The sequence below is a fragment of the Gouania willdenowi genome, chromosome 8 (genome assembly GCF_900634775.1).
Source record: "Gouania willdenowi chromosome 8, fGouWil2.1, whole genome shotgun sequence".
In the NCBI taxonomy this organism is placed as follows: Eukaryota; Metazoa; Chordata; class Actinopteri; order Blenniiformes; family Gobiesocidae; genus Gouania; species Gouania willdenowi.
In genome coordinates, this window is record NC_041051.1 from 9,461,581 (window position 1) to 9,485,148 (window position 23,568).

General features: G+C 38.1%; 1 protein-coding gene across 1 annotated transcript in view; it reads left to right on the forward strand.

Annotated features, from left to right (window-relative positions):
• Window positions 1-23,568, forward strand: part of cacna1aa (calcium channel, voltage-dependent, P/Q type, alpha 1A subunit, a) — a 133,234-nt gene that overhangs the window by 14,456 nt on the left and 95,210 nt on the right. Inside the window, 2 exon segments of the mRNA XM_028454776.1 lie at window positions 18,142-18,247; window positions 18,374-18,513. Coding sequence (XP_028310577.1) covers window positions 18,142-18,247; window positions 18,374-18,513 — 246 coding nt within the window.

The following is a 23,568-nucleotide window of genomic DNA, read 5'->3' on the forward strand; positions in this document are numbered from 1 at the left end:
CTTTTTAGATTGCTTTTCTCCGTTTGTTCACACTCGAACTAAACTCATTAGCTTTTCTCATTAAGCGCTAAGTTTGTTTTTTCTTTAGCTCTGTGGCCTAAAAAAACTAGAATCCTTAATGAGTCATCATTTTAATAACCATCATCAATGCCCAGTTCACGGACTTCGAACAAAACAAATGCAACAGAGATATCCAACTTCTTTATTCAGTCAATGTATCTTCAACACTAATTTATTCTGCTCTGGCTCTTTTTGGCTTATCTTGTTTTGTGTGGGTCAGTGCCATGTTTTTATTCCCCTGACTGACAGTCTGCTGACTAATAGGCCCTCTGTCTAATCAACCAAAGACAGATTTGATGGAGAGTGCTGTTGTCATAAACTTAAAATCCGATTAGTTCAATTTACAGTTGCCATTTATTCCAGGCTACAGGTGCCTTAACAGTTGATTCTGAAGCTCTCAAGGCGTATTTCCTTTACCATTGCAACACAAGACAGTGTCAGGGCGGTGATGTGCTCGAGAAGAAGGAGGACCCATTGCAGAGAGGGAGGCAGCAAGCAGGAGAAGTTGTCCCAAAGCAAATCACCTTTAATGAAAACTAGAGTCCAAACCAACAGGGTCCATGAAAAACCAAACCTTTAGGCTCGAAGAACACAAAGAATAATCCAGGAAAGAGAAACTAAGACATCAAAGACACTGATTAAATAATGAGGGAAGGCAATCCGGGAGATGAGCTTTAAATGTGGGCACCCGGGCCCACCCAGGTACTGTTCATCCAATAACAAACCCAAAGAAAGCTTTGAGTGAAAGGTTTTCAGCCAATCAGCGGCTTGCACCCCACATGTGGAATGTTAACCCCACCCACAGGCTGCATTGTTATCCGGTGTCACGGTCTGAGTTTACCTTGTACTGAGATTGTATATGTGCATATAGCCCCTTTGATTGATTGTGACGTATTTTGCTGGGCGGGGCTTAGTCTGGAGGCAAAACTACAATTGTCTTTGTTTTTTCTGAGCACGTCTGAGCAATCCCATAAAACTTTTAATTTACGTCCACTAATAACGTATTTCTCCTATACTGCCACACAAACAGACAACAAAGCTGTAACACTACTAGCCTCCACAGTCTTTAGCCAGCGACGTTTCCTAGGGGTCTATATGCGCATGCACACTACCGGAAAATGAATTTTTGCTAAACAAAAATAATTCAGTTTTGTTTTTGAACGGACACATGTTTTATTTGTTTATTGGATTAGGTTAGGGTTAGGGTTAGGTTACAATCTCAGTACGGGTACAATCTCAGTACGTGACACCGGAAACTCTCTGTCCTCATGATGCTTTCAATGCAACTCAGAACTCTGGGTTTATCTATCGGGGGTCTCCACCTCGAGTTGGAGCTCCTACACGGAAAAGTCAAACTTTCTCCGAAAACCATTTATCCGACGTCTCATAACAACGATGGCACCTGTGCAGAGCCACATTCTTGGTGGTAAAACAGTGATGAAAAGCATTTTAATGCCAAAAAGTTTAGGGATTAATATACAATTACAATGTTCACTATGTTCACAAATTACTTACCGCTGTTGTGGAACACAGTAATGCAGTCTTTATTTATGTGGCTATTTTTATGATTTGAAAATGCATTTAAAATGTTTTTTTTTACTTAAGCCCTGTGTCACTTTGAATGCCTTGTTGCTAAATAATGCTACATAACGTTGCCGTGCTTTGTTGGGCCAATTTTAAATTGCTATTCAGAATAATCATAGCTTTAATCAAACAAACAATATCGCTTTCATTGTAATTTCTTAGAAAATTTCAAATAAGAAACACAGAGTTCAGAGTTGCCTTGAACGCAGCGTCAGTGTTGCAGAAAAGCGCTGAAACAGAGATGAAGAGAAACATGTTATTTTTGTGGAGTTTTTCGTTAGTTTTATTTTAACTGGCCCATTCATTTTTCTGGGGTTCCATTCACAATAAAAATAGTGCATGTGCGGAAACACTACTAAATTTCCAATTCTCGATATTAACCGATGCCGATATACAGTATACTGTATTTTTCCACTCACTGGTTTCTTTCCTATTTCACTTTTTGTAACTATGTCTATATATATATTGCAGTGGCCTACTTTGCATCATGATCCTTGGATAACGCGACACCTGATGTACTTTAGCATTCTTTCCCCCCTCCCATTGTAAATAGCTTTATATGCTCCCATAAACACGCTTTAATCCATTAATTTTGCTCTAAACCTAGTTGCTATTATTTATGGCTTAAAGAAACCCGGAGGCAGTCTGTTAATTAGAAAAATAAAATAGCCAAAAGAAAGTGTGGCAACGAGCAAGGACTCATCTATTATTTATTGAGAAGTAATTCTGTAAATTATGACCAGCAACAAACAAATTGTTCCAAGAACACCATTTTACCATCAAGGGGTCATATGTGGGACTGTGCCGTGAAAAAATAAGAGACATGGTGTTGTAGTCGATAAGAATGCGTTAGAATTACAGGCGGTTTTGCCGTTTGTTTCGCTGTGTCGGCAGTTTTCTGATTCACTGCAGTTTCGTGCCCTTGCAATATACAGTACATATCGTATATAGCAGCAATTGAGCCATGGAAGCAAAATCAATCGATAGACATGGTGGTGTGTAACCAGGAGAGTATACAGAATGTTTCATATTTTAATACTGGGGATACTGAACCGTGGTGAGATGATTGGATGATTTGGAAATTGTTTTTCAACATCAGGTGTTACCTTCGGTCAAGTCAAAGAAACGTAATGCTTCATATTCTTTGTCTCTGATCATGATGTTTTTGTTTGTTTGTGACTCAGTATTCACTCAGTCTAAAGTGTGCATATACGTAGAATTTATGAAAAGATAAATTGTGTTTGGAGGGTGCAGTGACGTTGGGATGAGCTATTTTTAGGATTCAGAAACATGGAGAGAGAGAACACAAATAGAGAGAGGCTGAACCAGTCAATGGCAAATTGATGTTTTTTTTTTGGGCTTTTATTTTGTTGGTCACGTTGTGGCTGAAAAACACAAGGATAGAAATAAACTTGCATTCCACCTGCATGGTGTGCTGGTAGACACTCATATAATATATACTTCCACGCTCAAACACACATGGGCTGCAGATATTAAGAAAACACAAGAGCACGCCAGTATTCGCCTGCCTTAACATATAGCTGATGTTAAAATATTTCACATGCTACATGAGTTCTCTGCCCGCAGCACATTTACACACCAGTCAGCATCTCTTAGTGACAGCTCGGCTCTATGTTGGTGATGAAGCAGTGGCAAGGGGTAAAATGGGAAACGCAACAATTGCCGTGTTGAATAAACAAGTGGGATGAGGCATGGGCAGAGCAGTCTGAGCTGAGACCAATGGTTCTTTTCTTTGACCCTCTTGGAAACTAGGAGTGTTCCGATCCGATATTGATATCGGATATCGGTCCGATATTAGCCAGAAAACGAATATTGGATTTTATCGGACTGCATCTAAAATCTCCGATAAATATTACACTATATTTATTCAATAGTAGAATACTGTAGATATTATGTTGAAGGTTAGAATGTATGTAACCAAATGGTTAATAATAAATGGGTCGATTTTTCTCATCCCTACTGTTGCTGACTATTGTTCTCTGTTTGAGTGACATCACTTGACCATGCCTTTTCTAACATTTCACACTAAAAAATAAGTAATAAAACTATGCATGGTTCATGCTGATATCACATTGGATCAATATTGGTTTTGGCCAATACTCAAGGCTGCAATATTGGTATCATATCGGACAGTGAAAAATTGTATCGGGACGTCCCTATTGGAAACAGTTTTTAACCTGCTGCTGGTAAAGGTTTGTTAAGGAGTCAAAACACCAATATCCCAAATTAAGACTGATAAATTGGGTACACATTAGGGCTGGGCGATATGCCTGAAAAATGTATCACGATATAAGTGTTTCATATCAGTCAAGATCAATAATTAGTGATTTTTAAAAAAAATATTTTTTTTTTACCTATTTTAAATAAGGACGAAAAGAAAAAAGACCAAATTTAAACATAATCTTTAATTTATAAAAAGAGGTCAACAAAACTATGGAAAACAAATAAACTGTTCAATGTACAAATATAGACGTTAAATAAATGCTCAATCAAACAAAATGTGCAATGCATTTTGTAAACAACAAATCAGTGCACACCTGAGAGACACGATATTAGAGAAAGTGAATACTGTGGGTAAAACAAGGGGATCATCAGATGAAGGCAAAAAAAAAAGATGGAAAGATATCAAAAGAAGAACAATGGGGGAAAAAGCTTCTGAGAAATGATTTGTTTGTTTCAAAAATGTTTTCTCAAGACTCGTTGAATTTTGTCCTGCCATCATTTCCTCCTCCCAACATTAACAGCAGCCATCTGTGAGTAAAGCTGTGACAGTTAAGACCGAACAAATTAACTGCGCTAAAACCATCAGTTACCGCTTTGATACGTCACATTGTCTGTGCTAAATTGATCTACTGCTGTAATATTTTTGCCTGATCTGGCAGAGACACCCAGATTCCAAATTCAATACTGCAAAATGTGTTTGTGTTCACTGTTAAGTTAGCAGACGTTTACATACACGCAAACCTTTAGTCTATTCTTTCCAGACTTCTCACTTGGTTGCTGATACATATAGAATGATATTTGAATAGAATTGTCTTAAAAGTCATTGGCCACGTTTACATGGGAGCTTTAATTCTTCTTTAAAGCAGAATAAAAGTTAATTCCCCTTTAACCTGACTTGTAAACACTTAATTCCTAATGCTAATTTAATTCGGAATTAAACTTAATTCCGAATTAGGTGGCTGGTTTATTCCATTTTTAACTCTGAATTAAATATTTCCTCTTTCTTGTAAACATTTAACAAAACTTAATTCCGCTTTAAGTTAATTCCAGTTGTTCCAGCGACTTGCGGCGATGACGCGCTGGGTGTGACGACATAATCCAACATGGTGGCCTGGAATAGAGCCGACGCTATTTAATGAGCCTCAAAAGACATGGATATACTGTAATGAAAAAAAGGGGATGGACGGAGGCATAAACATGCGGACATTAATTATCACACATGGAGATCAGCAAACGGAACAGGCTTCATCGGACCGGTGATACTAAAACCCGGAGACGGAGTTAATTCGTGCCCATACTACTGCACAGGCTGTAATATCAAGTTTATCATTGTAACGGTTGTTAGAGCTACTATCTTTACCAGGGAGCAAATATTTATTACTTGTTATTGTTTTACTGGGCTTTTGTGGGCTTTTCCGTGGACCAAAGTGTGTTATTGTTGAGCTGTTGCTTCAAAACTACCATCAAAATAAAGGTGAAAACAGTTCTCATGTGTGGTGTTCTGTGTTATAGCTGACAATAAAAGGTTTGTTGTGCGTTTCTCCCGATAGACGTGATGCGTCATGTTCGCCCCCTGTCCAATCAGAGCCTTCCAAACCCTCAGACCGAAAGTGGAATTAACTAAAGCCGAATCAACCGGTTTTCCATGTAAACCTCAGTTCGGGAATTACTATTTCCATGTAAACACAAAGCAGAACACTTTAATTCCGAATGATTTAATTCGGAATAACTAATTCCAAATTAAAAAACATCATGTAACCGTGGCCACTGAGGTGACCAGTGAGCATCTTCACCAGTTTCCCTGGTCTGGTATTGATGTTTAACAAGTTAATTCCTTCTAATAGTATTAAATAAAGCAGTGAATGAATAAAATATGTTGGAAGTAAATTATTTCAACATATGCCAACATACTTACGGCTTTAACTACAATGTTAGTCAACATGAAATGTTGTCGTTAACAGGCCTCTACATTAACACGGTTACATGATGTTGTTTAAAATTCAGAATGAATTATTCTGAATCAAATGATGCCGAATTGAAATGTTCTGCATCGTGTTTACATCGAAATAATAAATCAGGGTTGAAGTTTACATGAAAAACAGGTTTATTCGGCTTTTTTGAATTAGGTCTGGGGGTTGGGAAGGGTTCTGATTGGACAGGGACTCTTTTCAATATAGTCTTGGCTCATGTCCGGGCGGCCATCTTGGATTACGTCGTCATTAGCGCGTCATTGCAACAGGGAAGACATGTGCACTGGAATTAACTTCAAGCGGAATGAACGTTTACAAGATCGAGGAATTATTGAATTCAGAATTAAAATGGGAATGAAACAGCCACAAAATAATTCAGATTTAAGTTTAATTCAGTGTTTACAAGGTCAGTTTAAAGAGGATTTGACTTTTATTCTGAATAAAAAGAGAATCAAAGCTGTCATGTAAAGGTGGCCAATTTATTTGAAAGGTGGTTGATTAAAACTAATGCTACAAATGATTTGTCCTTACTGCGGGTTTATTATTTGAGCTACAAATGTCTGCTCTAGTCATTCCTTCAGTCTTAAATGGTACAGCAGAAAGTACCTGAGCCAGAAAGCGACATTTTAGGAAATTCAAGATTCTTCATTTATTTGTTTATGGTGTTTTTTTCAGCATTTTGGCTGATTGTTTTATTCGTAAAATAACTATTACTGATATGAGTCATACAAAGGTGACTGCTGGAATCAAAACTTATTTCATATCTAGTTACAATAGAGCAATTTTCCTGCTTTTGTGTTTGCTTCTGTCATAGTAATGAAGCCTTATATCTCGCCCGGAATGTTGTTTCCCTTATAATTTTGTGAACACGGGCAAGTTATAGTTTTATTATTAACTACAGCTCAAACTAGAAATGTTGCAGTCTTAAAGGTCACAGAAAGAAGTGCTATTGTGCCATTTAAATTAAACTTAGTGGGCGTATTTTTAATGGCTGCCCTTTTACAAGACTAAATTAGTTACTGAGAATAAACCACAAGTGAGGAAAAAAAAAACAGAAGAAAAAGGATCCCTACTTTGGAAATTAGCCACCATTTAAGAATTGAGAAGCAAAGAAAAACAAGCCTTTGTGTGCTTCCAATTGTGTGGTAAAATTCATAAATATTTAGCAGAAGAGAATATTTATGTGAGGAAAAATATGTCCTGGAGCTTAGGGGATCCTGTAATTGTAGCAGCAGAATCAGTCTTCATTTTGTGTAGAAAAACACTGTCCCTTGTTGCAATGCTTCACATTGGAGGCAGTTTTTGGGCAGCTGTGAAATAAGCGTGAATAAGGGATGCAACGTGAAAGTGATGTAATAGTATCGCTTTTTCTTATTCACCATTAGATTGCTTTTTTTTGTGTATGTTATTCTGTTTAAACTCATCACTTATAGCTTGGTTTTTTTTAGCACATGTTGGCCAAAGGTTACTAAAGGAAAATAACAAGTAAATCCTGTTAACGTGCTAAATGCATGTTGGGTCAGATTGAATAATACAGACGTAAAGTGAGTCAGTAACCACGTCTCTTATCAAATTAATTGGACCACATTGCTTTCTATTCATTTGATCCAATCAGTGCTTCTGAGGGAAAAGTGACACTCGAGTGAAGTCATTTATTTTGCTGCTGCTGCTGCTGCTGCATAATGTAACAGGACAGAGAAGTAGGAAGATTGTGACGGAGAGTGAAAGATATAAATAAACTGACTGAGGAAATATAAAACTGCTAAGTTTTGTGATCAGCTTCGTGAAAGCGTCATTTTTCCATTTAATTTGTACTGAAAGAAAGGACAGCAGTGAGTTCTGAAAACTAAAGCATGTAGATTGAAGAATTTTTTTAGGTGATTATCGACGTCTGTTATTAAGTAGCAAAGCCAAACAATCAGACTGATATGCTTCGGGTTGTTACGTGCAAAGGTGTATAAAGTACCTGAGGAAAAACTACTAAGTAAAAGTACACATACAATAACTGAAAATGATTTCGGTAAAAGTGAATTATAAAATCAACTGAGTAAACGTCTTAAAACAGCTCACGTTAAATGTCTTTAAGTATCAAAAATATCTTGTGAAAAAAATTACTCAAGTATCAAAAGTACAAGTAAAAGTATTTTTTTAAAGTTCTCCCCTTGTTCATTTTATTTCACTTTTAGGTAAATGAAAAAGACGTGGTACGATAAAACAAACAAAAAAACACCTGCAAACATGAACAGTTAGTGAATCGAGTGTCTGCCTGATATATTGATTGATATTGGCTGTAAAGAGAAACTCCTTAGCTTTCAGAAACTGGGGGAAGCAAATATTAGCGGTGTTACGGCCTTTTAAAATAAGGCAGTGGCTATCCATGCGGTTGCCATATCAATATACATTCTATCCGTACGCAGCGCCCCTATTTGGCCAGTTTAGGTCACGTGACTAAAACTAAACATAACCATAAACCTAAACCTAACCCTAAAAATTGTTGCGATATATGGTTATAACCTAACCCTAAGACGCTACGTATGTGTACTTACTGGAAAATGTACCAAAAGCATCGGGGGTTGTCTGTACGGCAACTGTACGAATAGACACTTTCTTAAAATAACGTGTTCTCGTGATGTGTTCAGGGTCCCTGGGAAACCCAGACATTTGATGAGTTTTTAAAATCTGGCCAGACGGTTCTGACAAGAATTGAAAAGAGGACATGTCAAGGTAAAAGCGGACATATGGTCGCCCTAAACAATGGTAGCTGCTTAGGTAGCATATTGATCTCCAATCCATGCACAAACTGGAAGTAGTTCTTTTTGTGCTCTCTATCATGCCTATTCCAGATTAATTCTATTCATATTATATTTTCTAACAAGTAACGTGGTGGCAAAAATTAAAGTAACAGGGTGAAAAAATACTTTTTAACTTGTAAATGTATTAGAGTAAAAGCAAGTGCTGATTAAAAATAAGTAAATGAATAAAGTTAGGTACAAATCATCAAAAAAATAAGTGAGTGTTGTCCGTCATTCGGGAATAAGCAGTTGACCCTGATTTGTTTTTACATATTAATTTTTTGGCAATGGAACAGTTTTTCATCATAATTACAAAATTCATAAATCTTCTGAAACTGAAAACAGGTCCCAAGCATAAAAAATAGAACTTTTACAAACACACCTAAAGCTGCAGTATGTAGACTTGTGAGGCTCGTATAGAAACAACCTTGCTTCCCCACAATAGTAAAAACATGAATTATTGTGTAAATTAAAATTAAAATTCAGTTGTAGATATCTCAGCTCTTCTAAATACACTAAATCAATGAAACTACAATATTTTAAGGATGGCGATTTTCCCGTGGTTACACGACTGCAGTCCTTTTAAATCTCAAATTGTTCAAAGAACTCAATTTTCTTGAAATTATTTCTCTTAATTTTCAAAAATGAAATGAAAATTAGTCAGAAAATCAATGAAATTTAAAAGATAAAATCCTGCAGGGACTGATATCTGTCACTCATTGCTTGGCAATTGTCGGCGCTTTACATGCTTTATATATCGTCTATATATGTTGAAGTGCAAACCTGGGGAAATTATTGATAAAATTCCCCATTTTCCCGCCTAAAATTGGCTGCCCACTTAAGATCAAACTACTTTGTATTTGGCCCCTGAACTAAAATGAGTTTGACACCTATGGCTTAAATTGCTGCATTTTACTTTTTCCTTTCTCTTTGCCGTGTAACTGCTGTTCCTAATATCGTGATGGAGTCATCTGCTGGAACGTCCGCCATTACACTTTTACGATCAATGGTATGTGAACGTGTTTTACTTCAGTTGAGCAGGCAATAGTTACGCCCAAAACTCTGTTTGTAGAAAGATCTCTGATTGGTTGAAATCCAGCGTCACGCTCCGGGAGGTCTTAAGCTTATTTACAAACCCAGGAGAAGGAGAAGAGATTCACTGCCCACTAAGAGCAACATGTTCAAAGGTGTTTATGGGTTTTTGACCAAATAACGCAAAAAAAAAAAACCTACATACTGCAGCTTTAACAAACTGCCGACGTTTGTGCTTAATGGGCAAACCTTTCTTTAACCTCCGGTCGGCCATTAACATTTTTGTTTGTTGTTCATTATGTTTTGTTTTTTTATATCATAAAGTGACAATAAACCGGTATGGGTGTTGTATGAATTTTAATAGATGAATAAATAATAATGAAACAATAGCAACGCATTACACAGCTTAAAAATATAAAATGACTGTTAAAGCCCCTTTTAAATGAAATAAAAAATTAAATATAGATTTTTTTTTATTTTATTTTATTTATTATTTATTTTTAAATATAAAAAAAGAATTTCTGGGTGGGATCCTGTCGGCAAGGCAAGGTTGTCCATTTGGGTGCCAGTCTTCCTCACAGGTGATTGCTCTCTCTGCGTGTCGCAGATACAATTTCCTAAATAACTTTGTCTGAATACATGAAACCTTAACACATATTTTTAAAAAGAAGACAAAATGAACTTGCTGGAATTATTTCACTATACCTGTTGTGGCTACAGATGTGGCTTACCTGTCCCAGGGCTTTGGTGTGGTTATAGTGGTTTGTGTTTGGGGAAATTGAAGGTTATGAAATTTAAAGTCACAGTTTTTTAAACAGAAAAGTTCTTAGCAAGGGATGCCTGTTGTCTTTAGTGTGTGTGTGTGTGTGCGTGCATGTGTATTTTTTATACTTCTGCTGGTATGTTTGAATTTGTCAAAGCGTGCCGTGCACACAACAAACCATCGCCACTGTCACACAGACATACGTGCGTGCTTAGTGTATGTGACAGCTTGATGCATGGTGTTCCACCTACTCTCTTCTTTTCATCTCCCTTCCCTTTCAAAGTGTGTGTACGTCTGCCGCTAACCTACTTTTGACAGTGCACACACACACACACACACACACACCGCTCAGCAGAAGAAAATACTGCAATCCTCCTGCGTCCCTTTGTCACTCTCTCACTTTATTCCTCATTCAGCACTCTTGTACTTTTCGATGCTGCCCTTCTCTCTCCTTCATTGTTGTCTCCCTCCCTTCGCTGCGTCCTCTCTCCTTCCTTCTCTTTCATTCCACACCACTCACTCTTTTCAATCTTGTCTATGCCCACAGGACAATCTCTTACTCTTTTTCCTCATCGCTCCTTCTCTCTGCTGCCTTTCATTTTAACCCTCTACGTATTGCACTCTTTTCTTTCATACCATCCCGTACTGTCTGTGTCCTGGTGTGTTTGCTGACACCGCATCACTCTTTCTTTCTCTCTCTCTCTCTCTCTCTCATTGGGTATTGAATGGAGATGACATGATGGAGACAGGTATGATTGATGTGGTGGCTCTGTAAGAAAAAGGATTGAGTGAGGAACGAGGCGAGGAATGATAGAAGTGGGGGAAAAAAATCAAAGGAAATGGATCAGAAGGACTGGAATGAAGCAGGAAATGAGGATATGGAAGCAGAAGTAAAACAGAGATGAGGGGCTGGGAAGGAAAAGAAGTGTATCAGTGAGACACAGGCAGGGGCTTTACCAAGGTGGAAGGAGAGAGTGAACATTAAAGCATGGCGAGAGCAATGATGGACAAGGTTAAGAAAAGGCCAGCTAAAGTGCACGTTATGGATACGCGTGCATCACTTGGTTTCAGTGTTGCACTTTCACTTCCCCTGTCTTAGCAAACACATGACCTACTACTACCATCCCCAGCACTGCCAGGAAAAACACACACACACACCTAGCCTGGGAATATAAAACAAAGTGTATGCTGGGAAAAAAGCCGGAGGAGGCAAAGATTTACATAAAAGGAAAATGTAGAGTGTGGGGGGGGGGACACGCACACACACACACACACACATTCATCTTCATCTTCATTCCTGATGCTTTGACTTTGGCACGTTGCTTTATATAAATTTACAAACTGGGAGAGATAATGAAGAGCTTGGTGGGTGGGAACTATTCATTATTGATTTGAGCTAGTGTGATTGGTTAATATTGGATTTATATAATTAATTATGGCCACAACAGTAAGACATGCAGTGAATGAGCTTTTACTGTACAAACACTGGATCATGGGCTGCCAGGTTTGTTCCTCAAAAAGGTGCAGCTCATGTTTTAACTTGGTGTGTGCATGGTTTGGGTGCACAAACATGAAGATGGCATAGTCTGAAACATTAATTAGTAATAACATCCTAAAGGATTGCCATGGGCCTGCTGCAGGGATATAAAACCATTAAATCCAACCCTGGCGAAGCCATACCTCGCAGAAAGATGCTATTATAGCACCATTGTATCCAATAGTATCCAATGTATCTGCTGATAACTGCTGTATCAACCTATTTATGGAATAAAAACATTTATTTACACAGGGTTTATATAGTACAGTACATGAACACACTTTATTATAATACCCCAAACATTATTCAAGACAAAGAAGCAAAACACTAAATTAAATTAAAGCTGATATCCAGAGTTTCTGTGAAACGTCTTGATGTCCCGCCCTAAACAGCTCCACTTCCTCCCACTGCCTCTGCCAATTTACCAGAAGCCACACCTCTACTGTTCTGCACGCGCATCGCAGAACATAACAAGGTCTCATCAGGTTGCATTGATATAGGTCTATGGGTCAGGTAAGAGCCAAAATCATATTTACCTGTTTGCTGTTGTGACACGCTACCTTGTTTCTGTGCACAGTTCCACATTGACTTTGATTGACAGTCTCAAAAACAGGAAGTTGAAGCCTATTGGCTGGATGATAACGGCGCTCGTTTCCATTTGTATAGGGGTCTATAGGACAAAGGAGGGACTTATATACATTCATGTATATGAATGACCACCAGCAGTAGACCATAGTAAAAGACTAGTTAGGTATTTTTTTGCATTTCAAAAGAATCATACATAAACATAGATTTCTCAGAAACTCTGGATATCAGCTTTAATGAACTTTATTCAGTAACACTGTCAACATAAAGACTGTAAAGTCACTGAATACAATGTAAAACATTCAACCTGGATTAATCTAAAAAAAAAAAAGGCATAGTTTTTTTTTATTATTACTGCTGATTCAAAAGTGGCAGCTTATAATGCAGAAATAATTTTATAATTATTTAATAATTTCAGCAAACTGAATTACGCACACATTTTTTAAGTAATTTTTTGTGTACTCCATATACTTTTTCCTTTTTTTATTTTTTTACATTTTGATGGAAATTTTCTACCTTCATTTCAGTGATCACACTCACTTAAATGTGCAAACGTTGGTGTCCAAGTCTTTGTTTTTGTTCTCTGGATTTTAACTTGTCCAGGTTGAAAACCTGCAGCTAATCTGCATGACTTCAGGATTATATAAGAGGATTTACACCCTGGACCGGACACCAGCCTACCAGCTGAGCTTATTGCTTATTTCATGTTCTCATACTTGCTTTACTATCACCATATTTGTAGTTGGATGAAACCGTGTGTTGTTTTGTTATGAGATATGGGACGAGGGTGCCTGGATCTGTAAATATGCTGCTGGTGCAATGAGAGCGAGAGAAACCTGCAGCACCTTGAAATCAAATGTGCCAAATGATCATTTTGCAGACTAATACACACCCTGAACAGCCATTTCTCATGAGAGCCATTACTCAGACACACACACACACACACGCACATACACATACACACACTTTACAGTCAGCTGCAACCTGCTTTTTCATTGGCCGAAGCACACACACACACATTCATGCTCATTCGTACACGTTTACCAGCTAATATGAAATGCACGCACTCACATGCCTGTTAGAGAGGCTAATTGAATGGTGCCCTGGGTGCTCTAATAATGCTTGCTTGTTACCATTGGTTAAAACGTGCACTCGATCACAGACGGCGACATAATTACCACGCACACAGGTTTACGTCTCACCTGCGGAAAACAAACCTTGCACACTACAGGTTCATCTGTACTGGTTTAGAGTGAGCAACGCAAAAGGAAGGCACGTATGTGTTAGAGCCCTGTTTCACACATGCACATGTATGATGTATACGGCTAATAATAGCTTCCCCTCTCCCTCTTTAAGGTTCATTTTTCCCCTCCTCCCGCCGACAAGGGAACGGCTGCTCCCAAAGGAAGCAGGGGAGCAGGAAAAAGGGTGAAGAGGAGAATGAATAGGACAAGGGAAGATTACAAAATGACAAAACAGTGAAAAGCACACACACATATTTTGTTGATTATTTATCTAAAAAGTCTATTCAGAGGTAGTATATTGCATTTTCTAACCCTATTATGTCGATTTTTCACTCTTCCCACTGAATCCATCTCCATCGCTGATTTACACTCAGTCTCTTAGTCACACTCCACTCGCTTTTCTTTAAATGTAACTGTTTATCTTGCGACCTTAATGGGACAGGAGTGCTGATTGATGACTCCGTTATTTTGTGTGTGTACGAGAAACACATTACAATGCACATTAAGATACTCTATCTTTTTATTTTGTCCCCTCCCTTTTGCTCTGCCCCTCCCTCACTGAACTCAGAGCTGGATGCTATGTGCAAGGAGCCAAATGGTGATGTCACAGTAAATCTCATTCACCGCCCGAGCGCGCTATCACACGCTCACACTTTATAGTGTAGCCCGTGTGTGTTTGTTTGTGTTGTTTGTCTACGTGGGAGGTGTGTTACCAGAAAACACACTCGGCGGAACATATTTAACTGAGTCATAATGACGGCTTGTGCGCTTGTGCGCGTGCGTGCACGTGCGTGTGAGAGCTTTATCATCTGAGCTGTGCCCCGCTGTCTATCTGGCTCATTTAAACACCTCACTGCGTTCAAACTCTCTACTTTTCACATGTCCGTGGACCTCTGATATGAAAGTAAAGCTGTAATTTTCTTATATTATAACAATAACCAACACTCTTAGCAGTCGCTCTCACACTACACCGGCTCAGATTCTCACTTGACTTACAGTAAATGTCTTTGGACTGTAGAAGGACATTTAGAGGTTAAAGAACAGGGCCAATGTATGTGTTTAACCCTCCTATTGTCCCTGGGGTCAATTTTACCCCATCAAAAAATAATAGTTTACTTTGGGGTGTTTTTGCATCGTATTTCATGACTTATCCTAATTTGATGGGTACAATTGATTAAGGATAAAACTGATTATGCTGAATGCATATTGCAAGCATTGGTGTTCCTCTGGGGGTCAATTTGACCCCAAGCTGTTTTAGTTGTGTAAAATGTGTTTGTCTTTGTGTGACCCATGTGTGACCTTACATCCCCACACCTGCAAGTGCAGAGATGATACCTTTGAGTTGATATATGACCATACCTGTCAAGTATCCCGCTTTGGCCGGGAAACTCCAGTATTTCACCCATCTTTCCCGCCATCTTCCCGTATTAGTATTTTCCCATAAATATCCCATATTTTAATGTAATAATTATTAAAAGATGCCTTACTAAACTGAACGCCGTCACTAGCCTCGCGAGAACTGCCACCTGAAATGGCCTGGCTTGGTGGCAGTTCTCTCGATATTAGTGCCGACAGCAGCAACAAACCCGGAAACAACTCAGAAGAAATACATTGTAAAATGTGAGAGAGTTTATCTTCCTAAAGAGCAGCAGGATGGGACACAGTTACACGTTCTGTTAGATTAATAACTGAGATTTTAACGTCTACCACAGCAAAAGGAACCACGTAAGTCACCATGAAAAATCAGCCAATCACAAGCTCCACAAATATAAACTGCTTTATAAAGTGTTAAATGATGTAAAGTCTGTAATAAATATGTCTAATAAGTCATTAGTGAATACCAGAGAAATTATAAGAAAATATATAATGAAAATAAAATGTTAATGTCTAACTTAAAGACAAGCAAAGTGAAATTAACGGTAAGCTGTTTTATAATTTAGGAATTAGGGCTGGGCGATATATCGAGATTTCAGATGTATCGAGTTTTCTATTTTGGCGATGAAGAAAACTATAATATTTCATATATATTCTAGTTTTAGGAGTCACTGCTTTTACTTCTCAGAACAACATGTAAAGCTCATAGATAGATTTCTGAGTGACACATATTGTGCAGCTGTTTGTTAATAAATGTCCCTGTGTAGCATTTCGCATCATTAAATTTAACCCAGTATTGTCTTTCTGGTCAGACTTCATTTGATAAAATTATCAAGATTTATATCTTCATTTATATCCTCATTTTGAGAAAATATATTGAGATATGAGTTTTGGCCCATATCACCCAGCCCTAGTAGGAATGTTCACAGCATTTCAATGTTAATGAAGGTCGACCTACCAGATTCTAATCACATAATTGTATTTAGTAAGTGGTTGATAAGTGGGTATTTCAGATTTCTTGTACATCTATCTTAGAATATAAGGGATACTGGAGCTTGGTTGGGCGGGTGGGACGGCTCATAGTTTTGATTTGATTCAAATCAAAACTTGACAGGTATGTACATGACATACCTGTCAAGTAACCTTCTAAGTTCTATGTAACTTTTGAGTTACTTAGAACTAAAGAATATATTATTTTTTTGGGTCATTTGTGTCCGTACAGCTTCATATCAGTGCTGTATCAGAAAATAATCCACTGTTGATCAACTGTGTGATGGAGGAGTAGTGGTTAAGGAAGCTGGCTTGTAATCAGAGGGTCAGTGGTTTGAATCCCTCCTACCCCTACTGCTCCTGTATTAACATTGGTTTGGATAAAAGCCTCTGATAAATGAAATGTTATTGTATTAAACCTTACAGTTTCTAATCATTTACATTCACTGAACTAAACTACTACGACTAAACTAAACTGAAAATGTTACAAAGAATTGTGAAATAAATAGCACAAAACAACTTGAATAATATTCAGAGTCAAAGATCAAAAATGAAAGTGGCTTCAGCATCATAAAAAGGTTGTGTTTAGCCTTAGAATACAATGTTCAACATAAATACACAAAACCTTCTAAAATAAATAAATGAAAGAAATCTGAATTAACATTCGGAATAAATTTTGACCAACTCTGCTTTAGAAAAACTGCTATAAAACAACCATAAATTATGTGCATATAAAGCACAAAACAGCTGCTCCAAAATTAAAACGAAACAATTTTTCATCCTTTGCACATTCTGTTATAGATAAATATGGAAAAACAAATTCACAGCATTTTTCTCAGCTACACAATGCTAAACGTATCAGGCTAACAAGCTGCTGACAGTAGTGGCTCCACAGCAGCGACAGGCTGCTTATTTACAACAACATACCGTGCAATAGTTTTGCTGATCTGTCCAAGGATAACAGTCACAGTCTGGTTAAAATCCAGCTGCTGTTGTTTTAGTGCAGAGGCTTCCCTCACGTCCACCAACGCAGCGTTAGCTTAGAGCTTTACTGATGCATGTATCTTTTGGAGACAGATTGATAAAATGATGCGTGTATTTCCACTCCGAGAAGCTCGTCCTGCTCTCGCAGTGACTCGCCATGATTAGTGCACGTGATGTAAACAGAGACATACCAACAATGCTTCTTCTTCTTCTGTTTAACCGTGGTTGGCACGGCATCCCGCAAAAATGTGTGGCACTACTTTAAACAGGATGTTTACTGCAGCTAGCAAAGTAACGGACAAACGCACCATACTGTAACGGTAACTCCGTTATTTCTTTAAAAAGTCTTGCATTAGAGTACAAAAGTAACGTTGAGGCAGTAACACATTACAAGTAACACTCAAGATACACTAACTCTAAAACTGAAAGTTTGACCCAATGGTGGCGCTCCAGGAAAGGTCGTATCGTCACCACAACCAATAGGGTTCATACTCTTGTGGTCAATAATGTTGTCGGTAAATTTGAGAAGATTTGGATAAAAAGTATTCAAGATAAAATAATTCTAATTTAAAGGTTTGGCCTGATGGTGGCACTAGATAACAGGTCAAGGTTTTATTATCAAGGGTTATTTATTAAACAAATAAACAAAGTGTCTGACACAAAAAACATCAGTCAACAATTTTTGTTAAAGAGTCGTCATTGTCTGTTATGGCCTGTTTTTCATTGTTTCAGAAGCTTTTGAGAAACATTGACCTATAGTTGTTCCTAAAAGAGCAATCAGTGACAGCCCTGTTGGAAGTAGTGTAGTGTATACACTACGTGTGTGTGCAAATACAGGAATGTGGTTGTAAATTGCTAAATATTTTTTTCCTCACAATGAAAACCAAAAAAGGACACGGTTATACTTGAGTATTTTTCTGTGAAATATTATGTTACTGTAAAAAAGAAAGATTGCATGTTTTCCTTAACTGACCTTGCTCACTCCTTTTGAGTGGATGATTCTCGCCACCATCATTGCCAACTGCATCGTCTTGGCTCTTGAACAACATTTGCCTGACGGGGACAAGACGCCACTTTCTGAACGCCTGGTATGTTAAATTATAAACTTCTGAGAGCCATTGGGGTAAGGGGTTAGGGTTAATACCCACATGAAATGCTACTTACGCCCTTTTTGCTTTGTTTGCTTCTCTTTCCCTCTTCATTTCCTTCCCCAGGATGACACAGAGCCGTACTTCATTGGGATCTTCTGTTTTGAGTCCGGGATAAAGATTCTAGCACTTGGTTTTGCCTTCCACAAAAACTCTTACCTGAGAAACGGATGGAACGTCATGGACTTTGTTGTCGTGCTTACAGGGTGAGTCTGACGTGTACAGATGCATGTGTGTAATGAAATCCTGTAAAGGCAAAGAAGGTCACAGTCAGATAACGGGAAGGGGTTTGACAACAACATGTTGGTGTGTGCGTGTGTGCCCTTTCCTCGCTCTTAATGAAAAGCCCCACTCTAGGCTGAGCAGCAGCCAGATCAGAGTAGATCTGCAGGCCGCCAGGAGCCTGGGTAGCGAACAAATGTCACCACATTGTACGGAAAGAAGAGGCGGGGGATTCACGGGGGGTGGACACAAGTGCTACAGGAAGGGAAGGGAAACGGTTGTATAAAGAACTTGAGCATATGATTTCAGTAGAAACAAAAATACATTGGAGAAAGACAGTTAAAGATATTAAGTGAAATGTTAAAAACAATGGAAAAAGCACTGTGGGATTCCAAGCAAGTATTGATTTTATTGCTCAGAAAGGAACGTGAAAGACAGGACATGAAAGGCACGAGGAGTCAAATATACTATTCACATATCAGATCTTATAATACACTGCGGACAAAGAAAAACAGGTAACACTTCAAGTTTTATACATAAAGGCTGACATTGCGCTGTCATTATTATGATGTGACTCCTTATTTATCAGCATGAATAATTTGTCGTTTCATTTCATTTTATTGAGAGCCCCATTAGCTCCTGACTTATTGCAGGAGCTATTCTGCCTGGGGTCTAACCCTTCATTTTCATTACAAATATTGAAAATATTTGTAATGAATTTATGACTTTACATGAAAAGTCATAAATGCTGACATTGCACTTTCATTAATATGACATGACTCCTTATTTATTAGCATGAATAAGGTGTCATGAAGGCTGTAATTTAGGCCCTGTGTACATAGGAATGTTTTCTAGTGAAACGCGTTTTGGCGGTGCATATACACGGCAACGGCATTTTGGTGCTTGAAAACTGAACTTTTTGAAAACGGGCTCCAGAGTGGAAGTTTTTGAAAACGCCACCCCTTCGTGTACGTGTTATCAGGGAAACGATACTTTCTGTGTTATGGGCATGCGCACTGAGGCTGCAGAGCCTCAGATACTGGCTTTAATCTGACCTACAAAGTTAGACCTGACCCAGACAGTAGCTGTCAGAATACAACCCAAAACCGATCTCCTGAACTCATTAATGCAACACTATTCACGTTCGTGTGCAGCGCACACATGTAGGCGAGTGTCTTTGATAACTCAGCTTTATTTAATAGTCCCTCGTTCTGCATAATACTATAAACATGACAAACAGCTTCATGTGATGCTACAGACACTACGTAGTGTTTTAATGCTGCAACTTACAGCTCAGAGAGCTGCTCTCTACATATGTGACACACAGCAACACCATGAGTCAAAAACTAGTCATTTATGCATTTTATAATACAATTTATTAATGTACCAGAGGACAGCCTCCGTTCACCTCCTCAGCAAACATTTGTGCATCATCTCGCACTTATTGAAATACATCACCTTCGCTCGTGCAGCACCGAGCCAAGTCCAACCAGAGTCCATGTGCTCAGTTTAAATCCAAAGAGTGATGCACACGGACACTTTTACTTGTGTTTGCTTATTTTGGTTAATTGATGAACCACACTGCCATCTATTGGCCTGTCATGTATACTACATAGTTTTTTTTTTCATGCTTTCAATGCTCTATCGTTTTGAAAACGTTGCCGTGTGAATGCAGAAATTTTTGGAAACAAAGACGGAAACATTGTTGTGTAAACAGCACCTAAGCGTAGTTTGTTACCCTAACCCTTCGTTATCCTAACTACACTAGATCCCGCCACCTAACCCAAAAAATGCCAACATAGCTCCAAAGGTGTCACAATTTAGCAAACAACACTTAACCACAGCTTAATGCCAGCCTTCATGACACCTTATTCATGCTAATGACAAATAATAACAGCATCATGTCAGCCTTATGTATAAAACTTTAAGTAAAGTCTTACCGAAAAACATAAACTGAACAATTTAATCAACTTTAAATCAATGTTAAGTAAACTCTGGAAATGAAAACATGAAATTGACCAACCCTACTATAGCTTGTTTTCATCTATTATGTATAATTTATTGTAATGTAGGTACTTGCAGTGCCCACAATTCTATTTGTGTATTGGAAAAAAAGAGAACCATATGGCTATGCTTATTAAAACATTTATTTCCTCATATTTATTCTTCATTATTTTTGTTCTCTCGGCCTGAAAAAAAGATGGATTGGAACAAGTAAATCATTAAATATGTCAATTTGTGTCACTTGTAAAATAGGCTTGATTTTTGTTGCCCTATTAAAAGTCGTACCAATGGGCTTTACAACATCAGCTATTTTCACCCATTCACGCAACAATGATGCCATGCTATGCCCACATCAACTAGTTGAAGCAACTTTGAGTTCAGTGTCTTGCCCAAGGACACTTCAACTCATGAATAGACCAAACCCCCAACCTCTAAATCAGAGGACAACACCTCCATCACATGAGTCTCCCGTGAATTACAAAAACTGCGCGCGGCCTTGCTGACAACACAAATGTAAATGTGATGATAAGTGCCTTTCCGCGCACCTCACCAGCTTTCACACACGTAAACACATGCTGAGTCAGCACCAGGTCTGTCAGTTTGTCCTTATGCTCTGTTAGATACTGGCAGGCTGCTCAAAGCGTGGCACAACAGGACAGATGTAAAAGACGCGAGAGGTGAGAAGATGGTTCCTTAATCTTTTGCGTTACATAATACACACCTGTGCTACTAAAAGATCTAGCCTGGCAGATACTGTATGTAGCAATATTAGGCAAAGATGTTCACTTCTGGAAGAAAGTGTGAACATTTGTACATGGGGTTTTTTTGAGTATGCTGAGTCCATTTTTAATGGGATTAACACTGGCAAACCATTGGTTCCCACTCAAAATCCAAGGTGGCCATCAAAATTTGGATATTTTGTCATAACTTTGGTTCTATTTGACATAGAAGCGTAATCTCAGTGGCAAATTATAGGTTTTCAGGGTCAAGAAAATCATTAATATATCTTAAAATACCGTAAAATTGTGCTCAGAGCAAGATCCAAGATGGCCGCCATCCATATTGTGAATTTCAATCTTACCTTAACTTCGTTTTTGTTCGACGTAGAACCATGATCTTTGTGGGAAAATGTTGGTTTTAGAGGACAGGGACTGTCATAAAATATCTTAAAATACTGTAAATTGCATCCAGAGCAAGATATAAGATGGCCGCCACAACACTTTACACGTGGAAAGGGTGAAATTGTGATTTATTTGCAACAACAACTGTGTATGACAAAGGGTGAATGATTTGATTTAAATTCCCATCAAAACATGAATTAATGTATTTATTTAATTTTATTTCTCAGGAAGATTATGTCCATTGTGATCCTGATGCATGCACGCATAAGCATTAATCTGATGACGAGTCTGTATCATAACCTCTGGACTAGTTTACATTCTTCTATGTCAAATAGAACAAAGGTTGTGACAAAATATCCAAATTGGCAATATGGATGGTGGCCATCTTGGATTTCTTGATTTTGAGTGGGAACCATTGGTTTGCCAGCTTGGATATCATTAAAAATTGATTCAGCGTGCTCATAAACCTCATGTACTCATTTTCATGCTTTCTTCCAGAAGTGCCAGGCTAGTCTAAAAAGAAAGATATTAGCACCATTTAGAATCATTCACTAATTTTCTCTTAGATTCAAAAAATCTTTAAAAATCTGTAAATGTAAGGACATGGCCAAGGTGTGAAATGTGTAGCATTTTACTGTGATTTTGTTTCAAATAAATAGGAAATTGATGTATTATTATTATAAGTACTTTGGGTTTTTAGCTTTTAAATAATCATAATGCTTAAAATAAAGCAGTAAGTAAAGCAGATATTACATGGAAAATAATGGCAGCAGTTTAAACACACACACACACACACACACACACACACCACTGTACATTTACCTAATACATTATTAACACTGACGGAGGTCAATACTTTTTACACATACACACACACAAACACACAAACACACACACACACACACCCTTTGTTGTGCTTTCTGTAAATGGTGGCTTCTTTAACGGTGCGGCTCTTTGAAGATGAAAGGCTACTCTGCCTTTCGGTTCACTTCTGTAGGAAACCTTTGATAACACCACTGACCAGCACACACACACACACACACACGCACACACACACACACGCGCACACACACATTTCCATATCAAACTTTCCTCTTCATTTCCTTCCCACTCCCTTTTCCCTTTTCAAACAATCCACACGTCAGAATACATTAACCAGGTGAACTGTGTACAACCTTGTTAGGTGTGTACTGATTTGTGTGCCTCCATGTGTGTAAACTGTTGTTGTAAACTGCCAAAGTGTCTTGGCACCAAGGAATAAGCTTTCATTGTATTTTATACACACTATTGATTATTAGTCCAATTATCTTTGGTTTACAACCTTTTTTGTCTCGTATCCTTGGCTCAGTCCTGCTTGGCTGGTGCTTATTCAGGGTGTTTTGATTAGATGCAAGAGGCTCGACAAGGAATAAAACACAAGTTTAGATCCAACATGCAGTATTATGACTAGCCTAATAGCACTCATAGGATCCAATAGCATTGTGCCTAGATTTACTGTGGAATCTGTCAGGTTTTTTTCTCAACTACCATGAAACTCTTGTATCAGAAGACATAAAAGAAAGTGGAAAATAATAAGGTGTGAGTTTATAGGATATTTAGTCCGTGATTCAAGGAAAAATCCAGTAATTAGTCACATCGAGCTGGAGTCAGCAGGAAAGAAAACTTGTGAGCAAAAGAGATTGTTTGTATAATGGGTTGGAGTCCCATAAGATCTAGAAGGGATGTTGTATAATACTGCATAGTGGCAATCTCCTTAATCTTATGAGTTCCTTGCTCAAAATTGATGTCGGTGTGTGTTTACCTCTGTGTGTTTACCTGTGTGTGTGTAGTACACAATGCACAAGAGGCAGCGTTTTTGTCACATGACAGTCTTTCCCTTTGGTTAACCAATGGAAATATTTCATTAGTTCATGT